The sequence below is a fragment of the Varanus komodoensis genome, unplaced genomic scaffold (assembly GCF_004798865.1).
Source record: "Varanus komodoensis strain SLA01 unplaced genomic scaffold, ASM479886v1 scaffold6_2, whole genome shotgun sequence".
NCBI classification, from domain to species: Eukaryota; Metazoa; Chordata; class Lepidosauria; order Squamata; family Varanidae; genus Varanus; species Varanus komodoensis.
In genome coordinates, this window is record NW_025336346.1 from 17844464 (window position 1) to 17864590 (window position 20127).

The 20127-nt window shown below is 45.8% G+C and overlaps 1 protein-coding gene across 1 annotated transcript in view; it reads left to right on the forward strand.

Annotated features, from left to right (window-relative positions):
• COL7A1 (collagen type VII alpha 1 chain) overlaps positions 1-20127 on the forward strand; it is a 117202-nt gene that overhangs the window by 69949 nt on the left and 27126 nt on the right. The window contains exons 62-72 of the mRNA XM_044451519.1: positions 4076-4111; positions 4656-4691; positions 5590-5637; positions 7425-7460; positions 8955-9086; positions 9778-9987; positions 11461-11496; positions 13781-13825; positions 14696-14767; positions 17547-17609; positions 19208-19260. Of these exons, the coding sequence (XP_044307454.1) occupies positions 4076-4111; positions 4656-4691; positions 5590-5637; positions 7425-7460; positions 8955-9086; positions 9778-9987; positions 11461-11496; positions 13781-13825; positions 14696-14767; positions 17547-17609; positions 19208-19260 (767 nt within the window). The remainder of the gene's footprint in view (positions 1-4075; positions 4112-4655; positions 4692-5589; positions 5638-7424; positions 7461-8954; positions 9087-9777; positions 9988-11460; positions 11497-13780; positions 13826-14695; positions 14768-17546; positions 17610-19207; positions 19261-20127) is intronic.

Sequence of the window (20127 nt, forward strand, 5' to 3'; positions counted from 1 at the left end):
TCTCAGACTGCTTTCAGCTGCTTGAGGATGAGACTGGCGAGCAGCCTGCTGTGGGAGAGCTGCAGATCATCCCATGCAACTCTGAGCACGAGGCAAAAGGCCCACCAAGTAGTGGCAGTGATGCCAAGCCGTGCAAGAACAAGAAGAGAACAGTGTCAGTTGTGGGAGAGTCCCTGCTGTGTGGGATGGGGGCACATGCATGGCAGGTGTCAGGATGACCTGTGGACTCGCCAGGTATGCTGTTTCTCTGGAGGAGAACCGAATGATTGCCAAGTCTCATACAGCCCACTGGCCTGTATCCCTCCCTTCTTATACGTGGGAACAAATGACACTGCCAAGAGGAGTTTTGAAGAAAGCATGTCAGACTTTGCAGCTTGAGGGAGGAAAGTCAAGAACTTTGGGGCCAAGATAGTTTTCTCTTCAATCCTTCCAGCCCTTGGAAGAGGAATAGACAGGGAAAGAAAACTTCTCCAAGTGAATGCCTAGCTATGAAGGTGGTGCTGACATGAGATATTTGTTTTCTGAGCCCATGGGCTATACATCCTGGATGATGGATTGCTGGCAGTCCCAGATTAAAGCAGCTGCAGTCCCTGGGCTAGGAGACCTTGGAAGGCCCAAACTTAATAGCATCTGATCATGAGAAACAAAACCTCATTCTCTTCTTTATCTGCTCAGTGCATGTAGAACATTGCTGTTCTAGCAATGTTTAGCATTGATAAAAAAGATTGTTTATACATGTATAGCCTTTAATATGTTTATGAAAGTATAGAATTAATAAAGACATGCATAGGGAAATCATAGCTATAAGTACACTATATGCAAAGTCAGAACAGTTCCTTTGAAGCTTTTTTGGATGCAACCTTATCAATTATATCATTAGAATCAGTAAGTTGCAGTTTATCATTTTCTGTGCAGACAATGCTTTGATCAGATAACTGATCTTGCGGCATTGTTGACCATAGATCATTCTTTGACATTGTTGATCATAGATCAGTCTTTATTCTTTTAGTCTAGAAAATTATCTTTTGCCAGTAGTGTTAATAACTTTAAAACACAGGAACAATCTCAATATTGTTTCCACATTTGGAAAAGATTTCCAAATTTTCTCCTATTATTATTTGATACAGATCTTGGTGGCTGAAATTTTCTTCTTTGGGATGAGTTGGTTTGACATATAGACAGAAGTGCAAGAGTTCATCAGCTGGATTAAGGTCAACATTCTTTGGATACTCTTGCATCAACATCTTGACACCATTATGAATCTGTTCCTTGGTTGTTTGAAGGGTTACCAAAAATGAAAAATCGGCAGCTACATTCCTATACACAGTTGCTTTTCTGTCTAGGTTGGCTTAGAGAGCATCCATTACAGAGATAAATGAATTTATCCTAAACCTGACTCTTGGAGAAAGTTTGTCCAGGGCTTAGGGAGCTGTCCCATCATTGTTTATTTTTTTGGGGGGGTGAAGGGGTGGAGGTTGGGTACTCTCTGCCTTCTTTTGACTGTTTTGTACTTTACATCTGGTAGAGTAAATCTTTCTTGCTGTTCCATTTCATCAAAATTGGTCTAAGCATTTGATATGAACTGCAGTAGTGAGCTGTAAATATTTGCACATGTGCTCAATGAAATTTGTGAACTTTGGAGTGCCTTGCTAACTTTATGAAATTGGTCTAACAATGGCAGTTAGCTAATCAACAAGGGAAACAATAGGGATTGAATCAGCTGATAAAATAACCTGCCTACGTGATGTCACTCAGCACTGCTTCTTGAACTCTATTAGCTAACAACTGGATTAGCTCTTGTCAGAAGGTTTGGGTAAGTATGATGGCTGACCAGAGCCTTTACCTCCATACTGATCTATGTGAGCACCCAGGAAGGGGCCAGATTTGGCAAGTAGTTCATGCAGTCCAGGAAAGTACCATGGTTTGGTGAACCAAACATGTAATCATCTCCCCCAAATGCCAAGCCACATTCTGCCAAAAGGGAACTCACTGCAATCACTGGTGGAAGTACTCTCCAGTAATCCTGCTCTGCTCTGATTTGCTCTTCACGTTTTGATGTGAGCATTTGACCTCACTTTCTTGTTAGGCATGTTAGCATGGAGTTCATACGGTTTTCAGGGTTTCCATGGGTTTGAACATGGTAAGTGTGGTACCAGTCATCAAATCCAGTAGAAGCTAAAGCTGTAGTTGAGGTTGTAGTTGTTCTTTGGTTAGAGAAAAGTTTGCGCACTTTTCCTTTTGTGGGACTTTTTCCTTTTGTTTGCACACTTTCCCTTTTGTGTAGCCTTTTCCTCTATTGTGGGATAGTACAGTAGCCGTTATTAAGAGTAGGGATCTCCATTTGCTTTGGTGGAATGGAGTAAATTCTTTGAGCAAAACTGGGCTTGGTTTTTGTATGTTCAGATTGGTAAAAGGTCCATCCCAGTGCTGACGTTCTGATGGTCCTTTCTCAATCCAGAAAGGTATTTCCTCGTTCTTCAGTGTGATCCATAAACCTATGTCATTATTGTTTCTGAAATCACTAGTAGCTAAAGCTGTTGGTATATTTGTGTCTGCGATGCTACGGTTTTCACTGAGATCATTTGCTTTGTCTTCCAAGTATTTAAGACAATAATGAGCCTGAACTGCTTCTTTTGGTGTAACCAACTCATGGCATGTTCCTTCAGCACCTTGTGTTAATTCTTTGGCTGTGGGTCCTGTCACTTTCTTCAGAGGTTTCTGTACTTGTCATGGTAGTTACTGGCAACAGTCTTGAAATTCTTGGGAGGCTGAGTTCCATATATAAACTGGTTCAGTCTGGTCAAACTGCTCAGTGTAGTCAACTTGATTGTCTTCTGTTTCTAAAGAGAAAAGCTCTGTATCTGAAGGATTATGTAGGGCTGTTTCTGCCTGCTGCACAAAGCCATGTGATTGGATTTAAACACTTGAATATTTCCTTCTATTCTTTTTGACACTTTCATTTAGAAGCACCACTTTCATCTAACTTACTCATTATTATTTTCACAAAATGTCAAAATTAAATATTATTGTGATTCGCAGTGATGTAAAAGAACCCTCACTTGTTCTCAGAACGCATGCTGTAATGATAGGCAGTGATCTGAACATTTGTACTGTTGTTGGCAGATGGTTCAAATGGGACTAGGACTATAAATTTGTGGTTGGTGTGCCAATAATCACACCAGAGTGGGAAATTAAAAATCTTTATTCATGCAAATAGAGACATAAGGGACAAAAGCCCAAATCATCGCCCGTAATTCAGGCGTATACCAAGGAGATGAACGGGCTCTGCCAGGTGGGAGAGGACGCTTGGGAGTGATCATGTCTATAGCCCTGGTCATCTCCTCATTCCACAGTTCAACCAGGGCATCAACAGGATCACCAGCCTGGATTAGGAAAAGCAACCAGTGATATAGGCACTGGATTAGGAAAAGCAACCAGTGATATAGGCACTGGATTAGGAAAAGCAACCATACATACTTGCCTGGGAGTAAGCGGTGTTGATCTCAGGGAGATGGAAGGGGTGGCAACCAGGCGAAGGGTCTTTTCTGCTGCTGCTCCCCATCTTTGGAACTCCCTCCCTAGGTGCCAGGCAAAAACATATCTTCTTAGATTTTTTTTAACACTTAGCCCCTGAATGCTGTGGCCCTTTTTATACTGTTATTATATATGTTTTAATTCTTTAGTGTTTTAATAGGTTTTTAATGTGTTCTATTATGTTTTCATACATTTAATGTATTTAATGTATTGTAAGCTACCTAGGAAGGCCTTGGCAGTTACAAGCAGCCTATAAATGTATCTATGTATCTATCTCTATGGAACTTGGTCCTCAGTAGGCATGCATTGGATTATACTATAAAAGAAACTGAAACCAGAGCTGGGAACATATCTTAGTGGGGATTGTACTGACTTCTTAAGGATTTCAAAGCTCTAAATGAAGTTTCTGGGCTTTGAGGGTAAAGTCTTACTCTGAAAGTAAAATAGAACCTGGTAGAACCTACATTGCTAGGGATGAACTTAGGTTATCTGTCATTGCTTAGTGGCTCTGGATTGGTCACTTCTGTCTTGCTGTTTTCAGAGTTTGCCTGGCCTTCCTGGAGTTTCTGGGCAAAAGGTAAGTGTAAAGCTTTCTGCTGCAGTTTGACACCAGATCCATTGCTGTAATAAAGGTACTTGTGCAGTGCAGTTCTTCCCACTGTCACCATGACAGCTGACCAGCCCCTATAAGATCCTTGGGAGTTAGATGTTTCCAGACCAGAAAATATCTGGAAATGTCTGGACTTTTGTTTTGGAAAGAGAATGGGAGAGTATCTTCCTCCTAAGGGCAATTTTGCCTGAGGGTGTAACGGGCAGGAAATAGGTGAAGTCACTATAGAGGAAGCATGGCCTGGCCTGGATACTTACCACATGTTCTTCCATCTATTGCAGGGGTGGGCAGCTTTGGGAGCTCCAGGGGCCATCTCCAGATCCTCCTCATCACACCCTTTTGGTGCTCTATAGCATTTCTGGACCCCCTTTTTTTGCATTAAAAAAGGGTCTCCCCAAATTTGGGTGGGTGGGTGGGTAACAGGGGCTGTGCTGGGGAGCTGTCGGAGGAGGGAGGGTCAATTTTTCCCTACAGTGCTGCAGGCTGACTTCCCAGGTCTTTTCTGTTCCAGGGAGACAGAGGCGAGTCTGGGGCCAAAGGAGACCAGGTGGGTATCTCTGGTACACAATGCATCTGCCAGCGCAGAATCCAGCCTTCCCCAGAGCTCTAGAATGCAGTCATTCACAATCAGAGCTCAGTCCTTTGGATGCTTTAGGCCACAATCCTGCGCATGTTTACATAGAAAAAGGACTACCGGCATGCCCCAGCCAGCCAAGTTGGCTGCATCACACACGGAGTTGTTGGCCCTGCTTTCAGTCTAAACATGCAGAAGTTTGCAGCCTCCTTATATTATGAATGGTCAAAGTTTATAATGAGTTCACCAACAGGAGCAATCTGTTTCAGCATTGTTTTTAATATAAAACTTGGATAATGTGAAGCCCACCATGGGCTGGAGTAGACTTTGGTGGAATGGGGCTTATTGGAATCTGCTGGTGGGTCGGCGAATTCTGCCCCATCCCCTGCCTGTACATGCAAAAAAGTACATGTGAAAAGACCTTTGGGGTAACATGCAATCACCTCAACCAGGTTATTGACAGAGGCAATACAGCAGAGATCTTTGCCCATGCACAGTGCAGCCTAGTGGCCATTTTGGGCCCTGTCTCATCACTTTGGTGAAAGGCACTCTGGAATCTAGCAGCTTCCGGGATCTAAAGAAACACTGGACAGCTGCATACAGGAATCCTAGTAGACCGAGACTTCTCCAGAGAAAGGTGCTGACATACTTCTTCCACCTTTGCCACCGCGGAAGATGGTTGACTTGGTTCTGAATGGGATTTTCTGGCACGACAGGGCGTGCGTGGGTGTGGTGCCCTGGAAAGCATCTAGTTGTCCTTTATCTCCCCCGAGGTGTGCAGTGCCAGGTATGGCCTAGCCGGGGTGTGTTCCCTGTACTACTTGCAGTGCCACAGTTACACACAATGGTTCTCATTCTCTTTTTCCCCTAGGGGAGAACTGGGGAGCCTGGGCTGCGAGGTGAGCCTGGAACGGCACCGGTGAGTTACTAGCCACACGCTTCTGCCCTGACGGCTTGGTAGGGGGAGGGCCACACCTGCAAAGATTACTTTCGGGTCAAATTGGTTACCTCTTTGGGTAGGGGGGGGCATGTTGGAAGGAATCATCTGATCATGCCGCATAGCATGGGCCATGGGGGAGGTTTTTGCACTGTGCCGGAGGAACACTTTGGCAGTGGCCGATCAGAGGAGGACCAATCCATGGATATTTCTGCCTTTGTGCTGGACCAGATCTCTTTCTGGTTTCCCTGTTTTGTGACATTGCTGTACTTTCCTGTTGCCACAATCAAAGGCATGGGCGTGTTCTTTCAAGTACCCTAGGTTTAAAAAAGACATCTGAAATGGAAGCTAGGGAAATCACATAGCAACAAGTTGGTATCAAAACAGAACCTTCTGGACATGAATGGTGCCACCACACAACCACTGGCCTGTGCAGCTTAATGGAGTGGGAGTTCCCTTCCTCATGACACCTTATAGGCATCAAAGGGATCTATCAGGAATAGACTCAGGACCACATCTTACCTAAGGATCATCTGCATCACTTATAAAGCCCTAAACGGCCTACGACAGTGGTGGCGAACCTATGGCATGCGTGCCCCAACTGCCAAGCATCGGATAACAGTGTACATAGGGGCCATGCTCACGCCCAGAAAGGAGATGTGGCGCCAGGTGATGACCCGCGACTCATCAGCCGTGACTTGTCCAAGCTTTCGCATTGCCGGTCAGTGCTTGGACTGGCTGTGAGGTGTTTTTTCTAAACTAACACCTCAGTTTTCAGGTGGTATTGTAGTGTTGGCACTTTGCAATAAATAAGTGGGTTTGGGATTGCAGTTTGGGCACTTGGTCTCTAAAAGGTTCGCCATCACTGGCCTAGGACCTGGATATTTGAAGGAGTGCCTCCTTCCATATATACCTGCCCACCCACTACGGTCTGAATCGGAGGTCTTTCTTTGGGAGCCTTCTTCGAAGAAAATCAGAAGAGTGGCTACCCAGAGAAGGACCTGCTCTGTGGTGGTGACCTGGCTATGGAATAGCCTCTCCCGAGAGGTGTGCTTGGCACCGACGTTTTTTTCATTTCTGCGCCAGGCCAAAACCTTTTTATTTTCCCATTTGTTTAACTGTTAATTGTGTTTTAAGATTGGATTTTATTCATTGTAATATTTGATGCTATATCTTATTTATTTTATTGTATCACCGCCCTGAGACATTGTAAAGATCAGGATATAAAAGCTTTAAATACATAAATAAAATTGTATGCTGAAAGAACCTAATACACAAATAACAGCACAGAATCCAGAATACTTATGGATGCATCATTACAAGGAACAATTCATTTTACCCCAGAATAGTAACCCAAAAATATTCCAATAGAACTGTTATAATATTTTAAGTACAGAACAAAATAAGCAATAGTACCTAAAACATGGTATCCATTATTTTATTCGCCAATATTGTGTAAATGAGATTCTTCCCATGTGCTCAGAATGACAGCTGCATCACTTCACTCGCCATGTAAGGGTGTGGTGTTGTTCCGACAACTTGATGGGTTTTACTTCATTGGGAGCTCACAGTGGGGCTGATCAGCAACCGTGGGGAAGCAGCAGGCAAGGAGGCTAAGAGGGTGGACAGAATGCAGTAGATATTTTTACGCTACTACTATACTTCTTAAATGTTAATTTCATGCTATTGTATACTGATATGTTTATTTCTGATGCTCTTAATTTTTATAAAAAGCTTGTGCTCATGTTTTTCCTCTTCTTTCTGTCTAGAACGTTGAACGTGCCCTAGAATCATATGGCATTAAGGTATGGAATAGTCACTTTTGCCACCTTGCCTCTGTGTTGCACTTCCCACTGCATCTGTCCTTGTTTCTGGCTCTGACAATGGAATAACCAGGCAAATGGAGGAATGTGGTTGGCTTAGTTCAAAGATTCGGTATTAAGTTTCCGAGCATCCAGTGGGCCAGGACCCTTCAGGTGGGGTTTCCATCTCCTGCTGGATGTCCCTTTGCCGTAGAATGAGAAATGCCCTCCTTGGGGAAGTAGGCAGGTTCTAGATGGGCACTTCCGATATATCTGTTTAAGAGGTGTTTGGGGTTTAATGGAAGCCATAGCAAATCTTTTGACGGCTTAACTGATGCTGCTTTTAAGCTGTTATAATTTTAGTTTTCTATCAAACATTTAGCACATAGGACAGGTTGCAATAAAATCCAGATAAATAAAATCAGAATTAAAGCATAGCATAAGCACAAGTAAATAAAAAGCCCAAAAAGAAAAGAAACTGTGCCTGTCTTTTTAATGCGAGATGTATTGATGTGTATATTGGACTCAAACTTCTTTATCATGGGCTTTTGAATCAGATTGTTAGCTGCCTTGAATATAAATAATGCACAACCAGTAAATATAGCAGGAAAATTGGTCTGGACTTGTGCTGCGGAAGATCAAGAATGAGGAGAATGTGGAGAATGTAGAAAGTATTGCTGATTCCTGTAGAATATATCTTTGGCATCCTAAGCTCATGGCTCACAGAAGTTCCTCATAATACTTTTATTGACAGACACGTCTGAAATGAAAAACAACCGAAGGCGGGGAGGCCGTGAAGCCCCGTTCATTGGCCTCCTCGACACATTTGTCTTTCACTCTTTTATCTTTACTACTCTGCCTTTTTTTCTCTTTGGTTCCAAAAAGGTAGGGGGGAACTAAACATATGATAAACAATCGTAAACAGTAACTAAATAAAGCTTCTCAGTTCACCTGATAATGTGATCATTGGACAACCCAGTGCCCTCCATGTGGTTCTGACTTTAACTTCGATCATTCTTCACTGCTGCCCCTGCTGATTTATTTATTCAATTTATATCCTGCCTTTTTCCTGCAAAGGGCTCAAGGCAGCTTACATCCTTCTCCTCCATCTTATCCCCACAACAACAACCCTGTGAGGTAGGTTGGGCTGAGAGTCTGTGACTGGCCCAAAGTCACCCAGTTGGCTCCATGGCTGAGCGGGGACTCAAACCCAGATCCTCTGAGTCCCAGTCCCATGCTCTTAACCACCACACCACACTGGCTCTCTGATGGACTGATGGGGATCATAGACCAAAATATCAGGAAGACACTAGGTTGGGAAAGTCTTCCTTGAGGTGACCCTGCTGTTTCGTTGGTTTATTATGTACCAGCATGAATAATGACCTGGAAAGGATTGGAATATTTTCTTGTGTTCCAAATTTCGGATAGAGACATTGAACTACTTTTTGTGGCTTCAGTGGACAATCTTGCTCACTTTCCTTTCCGCCTTCCTTACAGATTTCCACACTGCGGGAGATCACTGGTGCTTACGATGGGAGTTCTGATCAATTCCTGCCCATCCCTGATCGCCGGAGAGGCCTGAAGGGTGACCGAGGGGATCCAGGAGAAAGGGGACCACCAGGCAAAGAGGTGAGGTTGAGTTCTCTACATTCAGGAATCAAATGTTGCCCCAGGTTCTTCCTTGCGGCCTACGCTGGAGAAAGTACTTTACATATCAAGTATAATGGCATTTTTTCAAAATCAACATTCGTAATCTTTTCTGTATAGTCCTCCAAACCCAGTGGCAGTAGGTCTGCACTTAAATAGGAACTGAAAGGGATGTAGAAAAGTCTATTCCAAATACATTTCCCATTAGTTAAATCACATTAAGCTCTATTATTTAGGGAAACACTAACCAGGAATATGCAGAGCTGCCCAGAAAACTGATTTTGTAACCAAAGTGCTTGAATTCTGTGACAAAATGTTGGTTTCAATTAAGGCATTTGGGATGAGAATAATGGGATTTCTGAAACTAAAAGCAGGTCTTTGGGGAATAAAATATGGAACAGAAGGGTGTAGTAAAGCTATTAGAACCCACAATTCAACCTTAATGTTAGAATATTTCTAATTGTCAGATGGGGGCGATTAACAATAGGAGATACTGTTGCTATTGTGCCTTGGCTGGAAAGCATCTTAAGGAGAAAGCCATCATCTGTTGCAGTTCTCACCAACTAAATGATGAGAAGCATTTGACAGACACTTTGAATATGCATGTGCCTGGGCATCCTTTGCAGAGAAAGTTGGTCTGAGGCTACCTAAATAAGTTTTGTGTTTCTTGCAGGGTCTCATTGGCTTCCCTGGAGAAAGAGGGCCAAGGGGAGAGAAGGGAGACCCTGGCCCACAAGGCCCACCAGGTCCACCAGGCCGTGCCATTGGAGAGCAGGGAAGAGAAGGGCCACCTGGCCAGCCGGGGGAGCCTGGGAAACCTGGAATTCCAGGGGTGCCAGGCCGGGCTGGAGAACTTGGAGAGGCCGGCCGACCAGGAGAGAAGGTGAGTATAGTCAAAGGTAAGAATAGCAAGAGTGGTGTTTAAGTAGGAAGGAAACAAATATGACCAGAAGCTCTAAAGTCCCAAATAGCCTTTTTCTACCTTTCAAATGATGGCATTTTCTGTCTGCATAAAGTCCTGGTGGTGATCTTGGCATGGTTGGAAGAGGCAGATCAGAAATTCCGTTGCGTGGCATTACCCACTTAATCTTACCCAGTATCTCTATTATAAGCTGTCCCGAGACATCAGTGGTGGAAGGGGTAAAAAAGTTTTAAACAAACACACACCCAGAGGAAACTGTCTGATCAGTTACTTTTAAAACAGCCTTAAATGTTCATATTTATCTAAAACACAATAAAGGTATACAATGGAGCCAAAATAAAATGACTTGTTCCTGTTGCTGCTGCTGCTCTTCATATTTATATTTCCCAATAGCCAAGGTTCTCTGTGTGGTTTATGGCACCTGAAGAACGCATCCCACCATGCCAATAGAACCATGTCCAGCTTTCAGAATCTCTAGGAAGCTTGCTGGGCTTTGTCCTTTTTTAATAAGTATTATTATTATTATTATTATTATTATTATTATTTTCTACAAGCTAAAAAAAACACTAAAAACATCAATCATCAAAGACATCAGACCTACTGGGTCAGCCCCCCCATTTTTTTTATAGCAATCCATAGACATATTCAAATCTACGCATAATCCTGTTTCTCTAAAGGTAAAGGTTTCCCCTTGATGTTAAGTCCTGTCATGCCTGACTCTAGGGGGCAGTGTTCATCTCCGTTTCCTAGCCAAGGGAGCCACGTTTGTCCGCAGACAGTCTCCGTGGGCATGTGGCCGGCATGACTAAACACCAAGGTGCACTGTTACCTGCCCACTGAAGTGGTACCTTTTTATCTACTTGCATTTGCATGCTTTCGAACTGCAAGGTTGGCAGGAGCTGGGACGGAGCAACAGGAACTCACCCCGTTGCGCGACCTTTTGATCAACCAGCCCAGCAGCACAGCGGTTTAACCCACTGCGCCACCTGCATCCACTTTCTCTAGCCAATAATACAAAGAATTCCAAGTTTGATAGAAGTATGTATCCTCTTTCTCCTTCAGAGACAAAGTCAGCCTGTCCATTTCAGTGCAGTCCAGGATCTTTTTTAAAATCAGTTCATCAGTAGGTGGTTCTTCACTCCTCCAATGTTGGGCAAATACAATCCTTGCCGCAGAAATTACATGTAGAATCAAATATGTTGCCTGTTTGTCAACGTCATCAGACACAATGCCTAATAAAAAGACTTCAGCTTTAAATATTAAAGATTTTTGTAAGATTTCCTCAAGCCATTTATGTATTTTATGGACTTTGTCCTTTTTGAGGGGAGCAGCTTTAAAACTCAGTAGGCACATGCAAAGGTCAGAGATGGCACCACTCTGCTGGTTCTTTGCCTTTTTAAAGAACAACTTCCCCACTTTCTTTTCTTCTTCTAGGGTGATCGGGGTGAGAAAGGTGCACAAGGGGCTCAGGTGAGTGGTGCTCTGTGATCCTAAGGAGCATGTTTATTTGGATGTTGTTGTTACTGCTGGTTGCCTTGATGAATTCCACATTGAACTGAGAGGGAGTATCTGTATCTACAGGTGCAGGTGTGCTCATAAATGCATATAAGTAATGGGTAGCTCAAGGCTGTTGCTTCACATGCTTTTAATTTGAGCACGGGGTTGAATTCTTTACACAAACCTCAAGGACAATTGGGTTTGCTCCTGTGTGTACAAATCCTTCTAACTCGGTGTTTAACAGTTCCACATTTTCCTTTGGTCCATGCTCCTGAGGCGGTGGAAGTCAATGGTGACATTTCCTGATTAATCTGTTTTCCAGTGGGGAAGAGTGGGAAACATCTCAGAAGATTCTGGCAGAGCTCCTCTTGACAACTCATTTCGTGACTAAGGCCCCTTTACCTTTAACATCTCCACAGTTGTGCGTGTTCCAACAGGAGCTGAGAGACCCGCATAAGGAGGCTGCAGAACTGAAAGGACAAAGGGATGCTCTCCAAAACCTTTTATTTGCTTGCCTGAATTCCTTGCTATGCATCTAAAGATGTAGATGGGTAAAAAGGATTCAAGGCAGCCCAGCCCTGGCAGTAGTAGTTAGGCAGTGGAGCACAAGTAACTTCTTAGAAACGGAGACATATTGCCTCTGCTACGCTACTACAGAAGCAGGTAAAAAAGTGAGAGGAAGAAGTGAGGTCCAGGGGCCAGAAGGGCTGTGTCCTTTACTCCACAGCCTGGCTTAAGAGTACAGAAGCTGATAAGGAAATTGGGTTCACCTGGCCTGGAGAAGAAAAGATCATTGTTTTCAGATGTCTGTTACACAAGAGATGGAGACTGTTCTGTGTTGCTCCAGAGGGCAGGTCTAGAGTCAGTGGGTAGAAACCACAGGGAAGTAGATTTTGGCCAGACATGGAAAGGCTGTTCTAAGGTGGATTGGTCTTCCTCCAGAGGTGATAGGCTCTCCTTTGCTTGGTATTTAAGCAGAGCCTGGACAGCTACATGGCAGGAGTGCTGTAGTCGCATCCTGTATCACCAATCCCTGCTTTCCGGAGGAAGGAGGATTAAATTACTTCCAAGGAATCTGTTTCTGTGAAGGAAAGCATAAGAAACAAGACACTCCAGAATTTTTGTGTTCTAAGGATCTAGTGCAGAGGGCAGGAGCTGATGAAAATGCACTTTGGGAACTGGGACCCATGAGGTATAACAGTATAACAGCAGGGTATCACAGCAACCGAAAGGGCAAGACCATGGAGGCGGCATCAAATTAACTACAGATGAATGAGAAGGCTGTGAGAGAGTTTAAAGCAGGAACTTGAACGAAGACAAAAAGAGTACAAGAATGCCTTCAAGTGGGCTTCCGTGGGAGGTGGTTGAAGCCCCATTGGTGCGGGTGTTCAAGGACAGGCTGGACGTGCACATGGTGGGCATGTCGTGAGCAGAGCCAGCTGGAGCCAGAGGTCAGACTAGATGGCCTGGGAGACCCCTTCTGACTCACTCTGTTTCTGTGTTTCTATGAACTGTCAGTGGAAGAGTGGTTCTAAGCATTTGAGAAGGAAAATGGAAACATTAACTTTGAATCACAGCCACAATTGGTGTCCTAGAGACTTTGAGAAATCTTGTAAAGATGTTACCCCACCTAGACTGGTTGAGGAATGTCCCTGGGAAAAGGCACACTAGAGCAGAACGTTCAGGGATATGTATTGCTAAGTGGGAGGTGGAGAGGTGTCCCCCTGGGCATCCTAGAACAAAGCGAGTCCTACAACTTCCAGCCTTCCCCAGCCAGCTGCGCATATGGGAAAAAAATGATGCTCATATTCATTGGGCTCCAGAGTGATTAGTAGTCTGTCTTTCCTAGTCCATACGTGACCGCTGTATGCATTTCGAAAGCAGCCTCAGGACAAGAGTGCAAGGGAGAGAGAATTCAAATCAAACAGCTCAGCACATGCTTGGGACTATATTCGGGGAGAATTTGCACGGGGCACAGTGAAGAAACTGCAGGCAAGGGAAGAGCTAAGCAATACTGCTTTACTGCTGTGAATTTCCTTGTCCCGAAGCAGCTTTTCATTTTAAATGACATTGACTGCAAATGCTTTGCACGCCACGGATAGTTAGACCTGAACTATCTGTGGGCCTGTCCTGATTCATCCCTGCCTTTTAAGAATCAGTGAAGTCCTGTTATTTTGACCCTGCTGATGGTGGGATGATATTAGATCGCCTCTCTGGTGGCTCGTTCATGTCTTTAATCCATGTGTCTTGTCCCCAGGGCAGAGATGGCTTACCGGGCCCGCCAGGGCCACCTGGACCCAAGGTGAGTGCTTTATTCATTCCTGGATGTCCTTTTTCACTAGCTGTTCCTAGAATTCATAACTAATCAGGGCACAGCACCTTTGATCCCTGGAGCTGAGTTCTATCCTGAGTGCCTTGAATTCTGTGAGACAGGCTGAGGGCTGGAGGGCCCAAGAAGAGGGCAGAAGGCGCATCCTTGCTCTTTGGTTTCTTGTGGTGTCCCCCCTGTGGTTATACATGCCCTGGTGTAGCACCAATGCTGTCTGCTTCCATAGGCTGACAATTCAGTATGAACGTGAAGCTCAGATAGATCCCATCCACTCCTTCCTTCATTTTGATGGACCAGGGAGTGGCCTGGTTTTGAACTGAATGAGCAACCTGAAGCCCTCTGGACATTTTGGCTTACAGCCCAAAGTTGAGGAAGGCTGGGAGCCATAGGCTGCAACACCTGGGAGGCCATGAGTTGCCCAACCCTGCCCTAAGGGACACACGTCCCCAGGAAACAGTCTTAGCGCAAGTGCCAGGCATTCTCTATCCGTGTGACCCGTCTCTTCCCCTGCTCTGCCGCCATTCCTGTTCCAGCTTAGTCTAGTTCCTCTGCACTCTTGTCTCCACCGTAGCCTCAGCTTCTGAGATCTGGGCTCTGACCCTGAAAAACTGACAGCTCCATCATGCAAGAGGGTCTCCCACTGAATAGCCTTGCAATAGAAAGCCCCTCTGCATCAGAATACATGAGAGCCACCGGTCAGCGTGAGGGAAGAATTTATTCTGATTAGGTCTGGCACGTGTATGGCTCTGCCGTAAGATTTTTATTGGGAAGTATGGCTAAGACGTGATGTGTCCATGTGCTGATCAAAGAGATTACTGGACTGATGTGTTTATGTCTCTCCAGGTAGACGTGATAGAAGGGAGTCTCTCAGGTTTTCCGGGGGAACGTGGGCCTGCAGGACCTAAAGGAAGCAAGGTAAGTCCATAGCTCCCTCACCTTACCTTGTGTTAATGCCAAGCTAGGCATACATTAATTGGATGAATCTTTCCCAGCTAATGGAGACTTTCCTCCCAGTGCAAATAGCAACTTTACAGAGGCAATTTTTATAGAGATTTATGGTTGGGTTAAACTATCTCTTTCTGTTCCCTGTAGTCCTGCTGCTGCACTATTTACAATTTTTTAAACAATCTGCATTTGCTATTTCCATTTTAAAAATCCCCCTTCATTTTATTTGCATTTACACAGGGTTGTGTCTTGTTCAGAATGGATATTACTGGGCAAAGACTGCAGCTTCAGCAAGACATAGTCTTCTATGGAGACAGTCTTCTCTGAGTAGAAATGGGGCGATAGTTTAGAGAGTCTGAGACAGGAATCCTTGATGCTTTAACTGAGCATCCTAGCTACATTCTGTTGTGGACTAGCATGATGACAAAACACCACCTTGGTATCGCTCCTGTTTTCCATTTGAATCGTGCTGTGGCACATTCCTGGATCGAATTATATCAGCCTTGTCTTTATTCTTTAGTCATGAATGACTTCAGAACTGGCATTTCTCTGCCTGCCAAATCAGAGAGTCTTTGAGACTATATCAGAAGAACAGGAAATGTTATATATGAGCAAGTTTTGGTGGGAATCCACTCCGAGCTTATTGCAGTATGCGGTCTCCAGAGGCCTGCTACTGCTATTCCTGCTCAGTTCCATGAGACTATCCAGTGGCTCTAGGGACAATAATGGGGCACTAGTCAGCCAGACTCCTACTCTAGACATCTGGAATAGGATGTTAGCCATGTAGACCGTAGGGGTAGAGCGGGTTGTATGAATGTTCATGGACTAAAGAAACACGGTTTACAGGAAAGCAACCTAGGTTTCTTTGTGGTCTTTCTGCATCGCGTATACATGTGACTAGGAAGCCGATCTGCCAGCAGGGGGTGGGTGCTGAAGCACAGGCAGTGAGGCCAGCTTGGCCAGATTAAATATCTGCCCAGGAGTCTTGATGTCCGTCATAAAGTAAAGGGCATAGGTAGACCCTGGCAAGCATGTAACAGGTAGGTATGGCTCAGGAACGAATCGCCCGGAAAGAAAACGTGCTCAGGTGGTGCGGTCCTGTTACGAAAGTGGAGCTCTGTGTGTGTGAGCTTGGTTCCAGCCTACATGGATTCACGTTTTCTTCCACCAATGAAATGCTGGCTTCAGCAGAGTAGCAAAATGCGGCCTTAGGCACATCTGTTCAGCAGTCAGTCCCATGGAGCTCAGTGAGTGTTATTCCCAGGCGTGTGTTGTATAGACTTGCAGGCTTACACTCATGTCTAGTGATAACAGCTCGAAAGGAAGAAGTCAAGGAAGACTCATCCAGCGCCAGCGAAACAAGCTTTCTTTCAGGCTGGCTTGTGGCAATCTAGACTTCATTGCGGAGGTTTCAGCCACCACTCGGTTATGCTGGGTGATGGGGGGCGTTTAGGTGAAGGACTAAATGAAGGCTTGGCCCGCTGTGGGTCAATTGAGGTGGACAGCTAACCATTCATTCCACTTTCTTCTTGTGCAGGGAGAGCCAGGAGAAGATGGTGCAAAAGGCTCTAGAGGCGATAAGGTCTGCGTGTAGTAAGTCTCTCACCCCTGCATCTCTCCAGCTTTCTCTGTGTCTGTTCTGTGCCTTCACTTACACCAGCGGAATCCCTTCTTTCCTGCAAGTGTTTGACTTCGTCTTGCTTTTTGATTCTTTTTCTCTATCCCTTTCATTGGATTAATGAATGACGCAGCAGCCCCAGGTCAAAACGTGCTTTCTGCTTGAACACTGGCAGATAACAGCCATGGCTAAGAGAGGTGGGAGGCATAGCCTTTCCACCTGTGCCGCTCTTTCCCACTGGCAACACCTACCTTGGATCATTCTGTAGATACCTTCTGGCCCCATTACATCTGGGCCTGCCCTGCTTTCCTTTGGAGCTTAGTAGTTTGGCCTCCTTCATATCCACATTTCCCAGTATCAAAGGAGCCTCTTCTGCTGCCTCAATTTAGGCCAGACATCCTGACTCACCACTGCAGGCTCCATTTCTCAGAGTGGCTTCGAGTTCTCTTTGGCTTCAGGGATTTCAGCTTTCTTTGAAGCTGGTATAAATCAAGGTAGTGAAGCCAAAGTTCCAATGAAAAAAGGACATTATCAGGGCAAAAAAAGACCTTTCTTCCTTCCCCTGCCTGCCACTCCCCACCCCCTGCATGTTTCAAGTGATATTTAAAATAATGCTATGACATTATCAAATGGCTTTGCTCAGTCCAAAATGCTTCACATTCACCGCAATGCTGGGGGCAAGGGATTAAGACAGGGCTTTTCCAGAATGCCAGCAGCCTACCCGCTCTTGGCTGAGCCTCAGGGGCTGCTGGGAAAGCAAAGTAGCAATCCAGCAGCATCATAGTGGAGAGCCAGTGTGGTGTGGTGGTTAAGAGCATGGGACTGGGGCTCAGACGATCTGGGTTCTAGTCCCCGCTCGGCCATGGAGCCAACTGGGTGACTTTGGGCCAGTCACAGACTCTCAGCCCAGCCTACCTCACAGGGTTGTTGTTGTGGGGATAAGATGGAGGAGGAGATGTAAGCTGCCTTGAGCCCTTTGTAAGAAAAAGGCAGGATATAAATGAATAAATACATAAATAAATAAATAGTGGACCATCGCAGAACTGGATGTGGACTGGTTCATGCAATGGGGCTGACACAGTGGGGCTGCTTGCTTGCCTTCGTGACATCGGCTGACTTTTTGACTCACAGGGTGAACCTGGGCAGAGGGGAGAGAAGGGCGAAGCTGGCGAGAAAGGCAGGGATGGTGCTCTCGTAAGTATTGCTGATGGGCCATTGCTGGAAATGGTGTCCACTGCTGGAAGGGGAGCGGAGGGAAACAGCTGAGCGATTGGCGCTGCTACTGCTGTTTAGCAAAAACATCCTGCTTTGGTTGAGGAGGGGCAGGGAGGGAGGCTTGCCCCACTTCCACGTATCTTTGATGCCGCAGTCTAGTGCGACTTCGGAGGCGACACTGAAGTCTTGCGGGCATTCTGCTTATTTTCACACCCTCCTTTTGCTGCAGGGCCTTCCAGGAGAAAGAGGCCTTCCTGGCCCAGAAGGGAAAGCAGTAAGTAAAAGAGAGGAAGCCTCAGCTGTGGGAGAGAAAGTGCATGTGACCTGATGGGGTGTGGGGTGGGGAGATAAGGGGAAAAGGAGAGCCAAAGGGGAAGGATCAGGATTTGAATGATGGGAGAAGAAATGGCGGGAGTTTAATGTAATCCACAAAGCCCATCCCCTACTCCCTCCTCACAATTCTTGCTCCACTTCACCTTTTAAAAACAGCCACCAAGGGAATCCATCAGTATAACTCAAGCAGTGGAAAGGTTTTGTATGGAAGGTTCCATACAAGGTGAAATGAGTGGCGTTCGGGGAGTGGATCCGGGCTTCTGAAGAAATCGGGTGTCTTGCAATTCAAGCCTTCATTGAAGGCCTTCCACCTGCCACACACAAATCGGTGTTGCCCTGTAGCCCTCCTGCTTGTAACGGCAGCGAAACACTGTTCGGGTGGGCACTGGTGATGCTTCTCATTGTAACCCACCAAGTGCAGGTGGAATCCCTGCTGGAGGGAATCCCTGGCACAAGCTGAGCCCGAGGAAGGGTGGCAGAGATGATCCTGATTATGGGGCTGGCACTGCTTCACTGGGGTGAAAGTCAGGAGGAAGGGGTCACGGAGGGGTTCTGTTCCCAAGCTGGCTATGATCCCTTTCACCACTGCTGTGTGTTGCTTATTCTTCCCCACAGTAAAGCTGTGCTGTGCTTTGTGAGCTGTGTGAGTTCTCTGTGTTGTTTTAACAAATTGTTTCTAGGACCCTCCGTCTTGGACCTGTTGTCTTGAGGTCACAGTGGATTCCTGCACACTTGGGCGTGGTGTCCCTTCCACCTTCCATCCATGCTGTCACTTGTAGGCTATGCCCAGGCCAGGGAGGCTTCGGCCCAAAGATCTGACTGCTCTGTGATGGATTTTTGTCCAGGATGTCCACACAGTCAAGCACCCAAATGAGGGAACTGATTATTGCAAACCACTGAGCATTCTCCTTGTCCCCACATTCCCTTTGCTTATGGAGAAGGCATCTCAGTAATATGGCGCTGCTGTATTCAGTGAGCCTTGAGCCTCTGTCCCCTCTCTGCTTGATTTGCCTTGATCAGAACTGCAGCGTGTGGAATTCCCTTCCTGGCAGACCCCGACCAGTACTTCTGACAGTCAGGGGCAAATACGAAAGAGGATTCCAGTGTCCTGTTTTGTCACAGGGGAGATTTCAGAACCAGTTGTGTCTTTCAGGCAACCACAAGCAGTCTCCCCTCCCTTTTGTCCTGTTTTATGTGTCTGGTTCATGTGTTTCTGTTTTTGTGTGTCCTTTCCTCCCATGCAGGGCCTGCAAGGGTTTAGAGGGCCCCCCGGCCCAGCTGTAAGTAATGTTTCTTGGTAGGCCGTAGTAGACCTGACTCCTCGGCTCTGTTTGGCTTCCTCTGCTTGCTCTCGCTTTCTTTGATGCAGTAGGAGCAGTTCGACCTTGGCACTGTATATTGAGGGAAGCAAGGACCAAGCAAGGCTCGCTTGAGGGATTGCTCTGGGTCTCGCTAACTCTCTGGATCTTTGAATTGGATCTTTGCAGGGCTTGCCAGGCTTCCCGGGCGTTCTGGGCAGACCGGTAGGTGACCCCTTCCCTTCTCCCCATTCCTGTATCGCACCTCCCCTACTTGCATGCAGCACTCTGCCTCTGACTCATAACAGTAAATGGGGAGGGTCTTCTTCGCGTGGCATTTGCAGCAAGCATTATTAAGCTTTGCGGAAGGGTTCTTGGCATGGGGGTCTGGGAATCAGAAGCAAGCAAACCATTCCTTGTAAAGCATTTTCATTCCCTTGCATTGTGTGTGTGTATGTATGTATACACAAGCATGCATGCAAGCACACAGACACCCAAAGAGGAATCCATAATGCAAAGATTCGATGCATTAGTCCAATGTACTAGGAGCTAGAGGTGTCCAGCACTAATTTTGCTTCAGTCATGCGTTGAACTCAGTGACTGGGTTTGCATGACAAGCCATAATCACCCACAGTTTGTTGTCATGTTATGAGAACCCAGTCACTGAGTTCAGCTAGTGACTGAGCTAAACTTGGGCTCCCTGCAAGGGGGCTTGTTAATGGAAAACAAGACACTCGGATGAGCCACGGCTTATTCCAGGAACTGTTGGAGCCAGGAAGGGTTGTCATGCCAAACTTGGGCCGCTATCTCCATCATGGGCTGTAGGAAGTGGCTAGTAAATCACTTAGCAAGAGGGGCAACAAGCC